Source organism: Ipomoea triloba, chromosome 15, assembly GCF_003576645.1.
Source record: "Ipomoea triloba cultivar NCNSP0323 chromosome 15, ASM357664v1".
NCBI lineage: Eukaryota > Viridiplantae > Streptophyta > Magnoliopsida > Solanales > Convolvulaceae > Ipomoea > Ipomoea triloba.
This window is the reverse complement of record NC_044930.1, coordinates 4,780,029-4,789,737: the sequence shown is the minus strand read 5'-3', so window position 1 is coordinate 4,789,737 and position 9,709 is coordinate 4,780,029. Positions and strand designations below refer to the sequence as shown.

General features: G+C 36.5%; 1 protein-coding gene across 1 annotated transcript; it reads left to right on the top strand.

The window, feature by feature from the left end:
• The first annotated feature begins 3,852 nt into the window (after window positions 1-3,852).
• Window positions 3,853-7,583, top strand: LOC116006776 (receptor-like protein 7). Its single transcript, XM_031247266.1, has one exon. It carries the CDS (start codon window positions 4,053-4,055, stop codon window positions 7,488-7,490), a length of 3,438 nt encoding a protein of 1,145 aa, XP_031103126.1. The 5' UTR covers window positions 3,853-4,052; the 3' UTR covers window positions 7,491-7,583.
• The last annotated feature ends 2,126 nt before the right edge of the window (window positions 7,584-9,709 follow it).

Genomic DNA, 9,709 nt, shown 5'->3' with positions numbered 1-9,709 from the left:
CCCCCCCCCCCCCTCCCCTCCCCAAAAAAAAAATTAATAAATATATTACGGGTAGCTTAGTTGGGATTCGGGTGATAAATTGAGAGTGAGAACTTAAGGTTAAATCCGGCCAAGCAATCACAATGTGGGAATTTCGTCTGGACTCCCTCTAAACACTAATCACTGATATTTTCACATAAAAGACCGCTGAGTCACTGTGATTTACCCTTTTACGATCAAGGATTTTAAGAGTGAAAGACTTTAATTTTCTTTTGGGTAAAAGTTTAATTTAATCAATAAACTAGAAGAATTATATTAGATATAACCAATAAATTAACCAGTCGATTAATCATACCTACCAATTAAATTGAATTCAACTGTACTCGACACATTTATGGCTCTAGAAAGTGAACAAATTAGAGATGAATATAAATATGTGGAGTTGGTTTTAGTGGGAGACTCAGGCGTGGGAGAAGACCAATCATCTTACATCTTATCATAATAAGAAGAGGAAAAAAAAAGAGTTTCATGTGGGGCAAGAGAAAGGGATGTATAAGACACAGCCATCAATATCATTTGGACTTTGTTTGTCATTTTTGTCGATGCAACCCTTGACAAATTAGATGGCGTTACACGTTGTTCTTGTCATTTACTTTTCTCATGATTTAATTATTTAATTTGTCCATCTTTTTTTATTTATTTTTATCAATAATCTCATTATTTAATGTTTAGAAGACAGTTAAATTGAGCTCAAGTTATAGTAAAAACGTTTAAGGTGAACTCAAAAGTTTTTTTTTTTTGTTTTGTTTTTGAATACTGTTGACCCTATTACATGAAGTATCTGTCCACATACTTTCTCAACCTATTGAAGCCCAAAAAAGTCAACATTGTCCCCACTAAGGCTTGAACCCATGACCTCCCATTTAGGAGAATCACTTCATGCCGCTTGACCACAAGGCCTTTGGCAAGTGAACTCAAAAGTTTGAAGTAGTTGATAAGCGGATTGTTGATACAATTACAACTTTAGAGTTGATGAGCTAGTAGGGGTGTGATGAGTCAAGTTAGGCGGGTTCAATTAACTTACTATTGAGTCAAGGTCAAGATCGAGTTGTTCAAGTAACGAATCATGCCAAATTTGAGTCTCTTAATACGTAACTCGAGTAGCTTCGATTTTTTTAAATCAAACGAAGTTTCAAGTTTTGACTATTTGGACTTAGCTTTATTACACCCCTAAGTTTTGCGCCAAACTTTCTCCAAAATAATAGGCAAACTCTACGATGGAACTCAAGGCGAATCTGATTAGTTTCATAGTGTGAAGATAATGGACGCCATATGAAGGAAAAAAAAAAAGAGTTTAAGATTTATTTATTAATTAGAGAATTCTTCATTTTTCCAAAATGAAAAACTAAAGAAAGGAAAACAAAGAATACGGTTATTTAAAGTTACTTGTTTGGATTTAATTGGAGAAAGATAAAATAAAGAAATAATCAAAACAATGTCCCACATTTCTTTTTCTTCTTTTTTTAAAATCACTTTATTTATTTCTTTAAAAAAAAATCACAATCATTTCACTTTTCAACGTGATAGGAATATAGGATTGCTTAATTGATTTATCTGACGACTTATGACCTTCGAAATTGATTGCCAATTTACCAATTTCTCTGATGCCGCTTTCAACAAATTATGAATTTTAATCAATAATTTTATTTAGACACAATCAACACTATTCGTTGTAGGATAATTACTTCTCTTTTTCTCTTATTCATTTATTTATTATTTTTTTATACATCAGAAGCCCTCAAGCAAGAGCACTATCTAACTCTGATCTTCAGAGAGCTATGAGCGTCCGCCTAGAACAGATCCTTAAGTCCTCCGATCTAATGAGCTAAGCCCGTACGGGAAATAATCCTATTAAACTAATTACATAATTCGATATGCTTCAAACTTTAATTATTTAAGTTGCCAGCTTGGTGCAACTACACTTTCTTAATTAATTAATTAATTAATTAATTTGTTACAACTTACAATTACGTACATATATGTTTAGACAGATTGATACTTGCTGTGTAGATATTACTCTGTGAGGTACCCAGTCAGAAGTTTCATGCTAAAAATATAATAGTTTATATAATTTCATAATCCAAACTTTCTCACTTTTTTGTTCTCTGTATAACAAATCTGCTGGATTTGCACCTCTATTTCACTTATTTAATTATCCATTTTACCTTACGCATAGACTTTTTTTGGTCGTCAGTAACTTATAACATTTTTTATTCTTTTACCCGTAATTTACGTCTTTGATAAATGACAAATCTGTTAAAAGAATGTGTATTTTATCTACTGAACAATTTTGAAGAAATTAAACGGAAGGACGTTTCAAATTAGTAACTTGTCTACCATTTTAATATCATGTCATCCCCTTTCATATTAATTTCTAAGGTTGGATTATTATTAGTCACTCGTTAATTTAATTAAGGGAAAATTACATTTTTTTATCCATAAGTTATAAGGTAATTGTTGAATTCGTCTATAAGTGTTGATCATACTTACTTTTCATCCCTAAGTTATTATTGACGTTGCACTTTTCGCCCCTTTACTAATAAAATATTAGAGACGAAATTTGTAATTTTAATATAACTCAGGGACGAAAAGTGCAACGCCAATGATAAATTAGAGACGAAAAGTGCAATTTTCCCTTTAATTAAACCTAAAGATGATTTATATATTTTGAGTAATTATAATAAATTTTAAAACATTTATAATTTTCATAATTTCACTTCTATAAGAATATAGTAAAATCCAAATTGAAATGCATTATCCCACTAGTTAATATGTTTTTCGATTTTAATACTTGCCAAGATTCATATGAGAGGTGTGTTAAGTACAAATCACGTCGCAAATCATTGAAAATTAAATAAAAAACAAAAAAAAGGAAATAAGTAAACTGCGTGCCATATAAAATTGGGGATTGAAAATGTCAAAGGAGACAAGTATGAAGAGGGATAGTTGGTCAAAGAGTTGGGAGGAATCTAAATGAAAGATGGAAACAAACCGACCCTACTACCTACAGCCTACTGCAATACCTAACCAGCTAACCTTAGTAACAAATCTACCTCTTTACTTATGTTCATATTCATTTTTCAACCGCCCCGGACATAGCTTCATGGATGAAAGACTGAGTTTGAGGTAATACTCAGCCAATACTTAGGATTGAATCTCGCAGATCACGGCATCACTAAGGTATATCTCGCAATTTATCTCCTCTAATAAGTGTCTAGAGCACCCATCTTAGATATTGAAATTTTATTTACGATGATGGTGTGATAGATCGTATTTTGATCCGACATGTTTAATAAATTTGCTCCACAATGAAGTAAACTAGTCTATATTTTTCATAACTGATTAGCTCAAACTAAGAATGTCAATTATTGTGGTTATCAGATCAATGGCCCGACCAACTTGCTTGATATTTTCTCCAAAGGTTCAAAATTTTAATTATATGACTAACGTGAGAAGTTATTTGGGATAATTTTAAAAATCAGTTTATTAATTTATTTATAATTTTTGACTATGGAATATTAAAAAAAGTGTTAGCAAACAAGAATCTCACCGTTACACCTCCATAAGCTTGTCTAAGGAATAGAGAAGAAAGAATAGTACGGCGAATAGTGGAAATCATTAAATCAGACAAATAGAAAGTCATGAGGTTTCATTTTCTTATAATATACTGAACCCAAAAGTCGTCAAAGGAATAAACAAATGTTAAAGGCCGACTACCAAACGCGTAACGATAACAATAAGATTTCACATTCTAGATGATCAAACACAACTCCCAGCTCTTGTTTTTCTCTGACCAGTCCACCATTGTTTCTAATCATCATTTTACGTCTCCACCTCTGCCTTAGTCCTCTGCATCTATGCTTTCTTGCTTGTCCTCCACTCCAGACCAGCCAAACCGAAAGTTAAGTTTGGTGAGAAGGCAAGAAAGCTAGCAGTGAAGTTGTTGGGCTGTAATATATTTACTCAAACACGTTGATCTTGAGTGTTATGGGGGTCTGTTACAACTCTGTCCAATGAGAACTCCACTGCATTCATGGTTTTTCTTGGTATTCTTGCTGCAGATAATATTTGGGATCCACATCCTTGTCTCTGGCCAATGCCAGAGCGACCAGAGATCGATGTTGCTGCAGCTGAAGAGCAGCCTGAAGTTCGACTCAACTGTTTCAACCAAGCTTGCACGCTGGAACCAGAGCAGGGAATGTTGTGTTTGGCCTGGGGTGGAATGTGACACCTCAGGCCATGTCACTGGCTTAATTCTCGACAATGAGGCGATTACAGGTGGGATTGAGAATTCAAGGGCTCTAGTCAGTCTTCAATACCTTGAGAGGCTAAATTTGGCTTTCAACAGCTTCAATTCTACTGCAATCCCAGTTCAGATTTACAAGCTTGCCAACTTGACATATCTGAATTTGTCAAATGCTGGTTTTGGAGGGCAGATTCCGAATGGAATATCAGGACTGACAAGGTTGGTTACTCTTGACCTCTCAACCCTATTTGCAATAGGTCCACCACTTAAACTTGAGAATCCAAAACTAAAGAAATTCTTTGAGAACTCCATAGAAGTTAGAGAACTTTATCTTGATGGTGTTGATCTTTCTGCTCAAAGGAAAGACTGGTGTCAGGCCTTATCTTCATCTTTGCCAAATTTAACAATCTTGAGCATGCGAAACTGTCAAGTTTCAGGCCCTATTGATCCTTCCCTTTTGACACTTCGTCACCTTTCCATTATCTATCTAGATCAAAATGATCTTTCCAGCACTGTCCCGAGGTTTTTGGCAAAATTTTCAAATTTGAGGACCTTGAGCCTAAGCTCTTGTAATCTACATGGTGCATTTCCGGGAGAGATCTTTCAGACAAAAAGTTTAGAGGAGCTGATGATACAAAACAATCAGAATCTTAGTGGCAGCTTCCCATCATTTCCAGAGAATGGATCCCTTAGGGCGGTTTCAGTAAGTTACACTCAATTTTCTGGTTCAGTGCCACCTTCCATCAGTAATCTTAGCAACTTGTCCAGGATAGAGATCACCAACTGCAAATTCAGTGGACCAATACCCTCTACAATGGCACAACTTACGAGTCTTATTTATGTGGATTTCTCATTTAACAACTTCACTGGCTCAATCCCACATTTCCAGCTGTCAAAGAACCTTACCTACATAGATTTTTCTCGTAATGGCCTAGATGGTCCACTTTCTTCCAAGCATTTTGAAGGCCTTTCAAAAATTGTGAATATAGATTTAACTTCTAATTTAGTCTCTGGAAGAATTCCCCCATATCTTTTTTCACTTCCATCATTGCAGAAACTTGTGCTGTCCAACAATAAATTTGATGGTCAAGTTGATGAATACCGGAATGTATCTGCCTCTCAAATGGATACACTTGACTTGAGTTCTAACCGTCTAAATGGGTCCATTCCGGAGCACTTCTTTGAATTTCCAAAGCTGAATGTGCTATTACTTTCTTCCAACTCCTTCAGTGGAAGGATACAGTTTGAAAGTCTCCAAAAGCTCAAGAACCTCACAAGATTTGAGCTTTCTCACAACAATTTGTCAGTTGACGTAAGTAGCAGTAGTTCAGCCTCCTCATTCTTTCCCAAGCTTACAACATTGAAAATGGCTTCTTGCCGATTGCAAAGTTTTCCAGATCTTAGAACTCAGTCGAGTATGATCCATTTAGACCTGTCAGACAATGAAATTAGAGGGGAAATACCAAACTGGATATGGAATGTGGGTAATGGAAGTCTGGCTCATCTGAATCTCTCCTGCAATTTCTTAGATGGTCTAGAAAAGCCTTATACAATTCCAAGTACTCTTTCAGTACTGGACTTGCACTCCAATCAACTGCAAGGCCAACTTCCCATGGCATCAACCTCAGGAGCTATCTATCTTGATTACTCAAACAATTTTTTCAATAGTAACATTCCATCTGATCTTGGAAGTTATGCTTCATTTGCTTCTTTCTTGTCTCTTTCAAACAATAGCTTCACTGGGACAATTCCTGAATCCATATGCAATGCAAGCTATCTGCAGGTGCTTGATCTATCCAACAATAAGCTGATAGGCATACTTCCATCCTGTCTATTCAGCAATTTTGGGATCCTTGGAGTACTAAACCTTGAGGAAAACCAAATCAGTGGTAGCATACCTGATTCCTTCCCAAGTAATTGTGCTCTAAAAACATTAGACCTCAGCAGGAATTCTTTTGAAGGGAAGATTCCAAAATCTCTGATAAATTGTTCATCATTGGAAGTTCTGAATGTTGGAAGCAACAAAATTGTAGATACCTTTCCATGTCCATTGAAAAATTTATCAAGCCTGCGTGTCCTAGTCTTGCGGTCCAATCAGTTCCATGGTGACCTTCACTGTGGTAATGCCAATCATAGCTGGCCAAATCTTCAGATTATTGATATTGCTTCCAATAAATTCAGTGGCGAACTCTCTCCAAAATGCTTCTTGAACTGGAAAGGAATGATGTTTGGTGAAGCTGCAGTGCAACCAGTGCAACACATCAAGTTTGATTACTTGAGACTTAATAGTTTCTACTACCAGGATACAGTAATGGTAACCATAAAAGGGATGGAGACAGAACTGGTGAAAATTCTAACAGTCTTCACATCTGTTGATTTCTCAAGCAATAATTTCCATGGGATTATACCAGATACCATTGGGGCTCTCAATTCACTTTACTTTCTCAACCTATCACACAATGCTCTCACAGGGAATATCCCAGAAACAGTAGGAAATCTGAAAATGATTGAGTCGTTAGACCTTTCATCAAACCAGCTAGGTGGAGAGATCCCAACACAGCTTGCAGATCTGTCATTCCTATCAGTCTTGAATCTATCATTCAACAGACTTTCTGGTAGGATTCCAACAGGCAATCAACTTAATACATTTGATGCACTTTCCTACCAAGGTAATCTGGAACTATGCGGATTTCCTATCTCAAAAAGTTGCAAGGTACCACCTAGTTCCAATGGCGGCCAATCTGGTGGTGGTGGTGGTCCAGTTTTCGACTCTGAGTTTGATTGGCATTTCATATTCATAGGTCTGGGATATGGAATAGGAGCCTCAGTTTCCATGGCAGCTCTTTTCTTCTGGAAAGCAGGCAGAACAAGTAGTGATAAGCATCTGAAAGAACTCCTCAAGCTGATCATTCCATCATACAGGTTCCCCTACATCAGATACAATGGTGGGAGAGTGCAGGCAGAGGAAATCATTGAAGATGCATCCCCTGATGATACTGATGACTCTGATGAAGACGAAGATGAAATGGAAGGCAAAGCATACCGCGGCAGTTACTGTGTGTTTTGCAGCAAACTTGATATCCACAGAAAGAAGGCAATTCATAATCCAGACTGCACCTGTAGTCATCATCACTCTTCCCCACTTCCTCCTTCCATAACATCTTCTTCTACATCCCTGCTAGTCATATATCAGAAAGTCATTTGAACTGTAAACAATCCCCGCCCCCAACCCTCCCCTTCACCCCATCTTTGTAATTTGTACATACATATATACTTGTAGCACAGAGTTCATGCAAAAGTGAAAACAAGAGTCTTGAATTCTTTTCACAATCATCAAGCTAGCTGCAAGCTTATTACACAACAATACAAGAAACAGTTTTACCCCATTCCCTGCCTTGAAATTTTACTCGTTCAGTGAGATCTTCAGGGAAAGGTGATTTAAGAAGAAGAAAATCTAGAAAATGTTTAAGTCAGACTGATTCAAACAATTCATCAAACACTTGATAGGCATCTTCGCTGATAATAGGACATTTCTCAAGAAAATACTAAAAAAAGTAAAAAGGAAAAACCAAAACACAATCTAACAAACTGAAATCAAAAGCCTACACAGCAAAAGGAATTCACCAGTGAGTTTCGCATTCTTCAATCTTCTAACTGTTGTTATTCGTGAACTTTTGCACGGAATTTTTATTTTTAAAAATCATTTCAATACGGAGTACATGGTTTGTTCGCACGCATTTGAACTTTACTATTTATATTAAGTAATTAAAATTAAATTTGTCTAAAGATTAAGGAGCTATAGTGGGCTCAGTGGCTCACGGCATTTAAAGCCCAATAACTCTATATACCAGGCCTGTGTTTAAAAGGGGTGAATTCTTAGAAAATGGTCCTAAAGAGGACCGAACTCGCGAACTCCGGCTCATAAGACCAACACTCTAACCAACTGAACTATAGGACCCCTTGTTAATACTCCCTCTGTCCCATTTTATCTGTCATGTTTACTATTCATTGGTCAAACCAACTCTTTCTTTATTGCTTAATTTCTTTAGTAATTTTTAATTATTTTTAAATTTGATTTTTTGTGTTTAATAGTACTTTTAATGTAGTTTCTAAATATATAAATTTTATATACTAATACTAAATTTAATATTATGAAAAATTGAATTAAAAATAACTTCGGTCAAGCCTCGTTAACCGAATCAGACAAACAAAATGGGACGGAGGTAGTAATTATTTTTGTTCAAATTAATTGTATAGTTATATTTAATGTTACTCCATATAACTTTATTTTAACCTTAATACCCTTTAGTTTTTTTTTTTTGATAATAATAATAAACCTTTATTAAATATTAGAAACAAGTACAACAAGGTTCAATGGAATGTAAAGTCATTCCATACAATCTGACATAGAACTAAATTTTCTAGCTAAGCTAATAAAACTTAGATTCGCAGACTGAGAGTTTTGATCCTTATAGGACCTTAAAACTTTTGTCAACTGATTGATGGTCTTGCAGAATGTGTACAAGTTGACCTCTGGATGGAGCAACTTGCAAACCCCTTGAGTCTTTTTCTTCTTATTGAAGCCCATTGACATTTTTCCCAACTGAAGGTAGGTATCCAGCCTTGTGTTTTTGACTGGATCATCAGTGGGTATCCTCCCAATTGAACTGATGTTCATGAGAGACATTCCATTGTCATCTACTTCGATCAGGATGAGTATCACACTAGCAATGACCATATGTATCTTTGAAGCACTCCAAAAACGAACCTCGTAAAATAACAAGAAGGAAATTATAAACTGCAATAAATGCAGAAGGAGACAACTGCAATAAATGCAGAGGGAGACAAAAAAACAACAATTATTAGAAGACAATAAAAGGGTAAAAGACAAAGAAGTTAAGAGCTCGAGAAGACGCATGGGTCTCAAGGCTATCAACCTATTACCCTACCCCCTATTTTATTATTAATATATATATATATATATATATATATATATAATTATTTTAAAGATGGAAGATGGTTAGGGAGGAGACGGCAGTGGTGGTGGTGAGGTACAGCGTTGGCGGCGGTGCGGTGGCCGTTGGTGGAAGAGGCGCCGTGGTGGTGGGAAGAGAGGTGCGGTGGTGGTGGAAGTGGACGGCTAGCCGGAGGAGAGAAAAAAAAAAACGCCGGAGGGAAGGAAGGGAGAAGAAGGTGGTGGCTGTGGTGGGTGAAGAAGGAGAAGGAGAAGGGAAAAAAAAAAGGAGGAGAAGAAGAAAGGAAAGGAAGATGGTGGGAAGAGAGCAAGATGCCGCCTCCGCTATCCTGCAAAGTAAGCGGAGACGGCTATCGCCGGAAGGGAAGAAGAAGAACGGAAGAGTTAGAGAGAAGGAGGAGAAAAATTGTAGAGAGAAAGGGGGGGGGGGGGGGGGGGGGGAGTTATTA

Excerpts from the sequence above, each read along its gene's own strand:
- LOC116006776 (XM_031247266.1), top strand. The coding sequence starts at position 4,053 with ATGAGAACTCCACTGCATTCATGGTTTTTCTTGGTATTCTTGCTGCAG.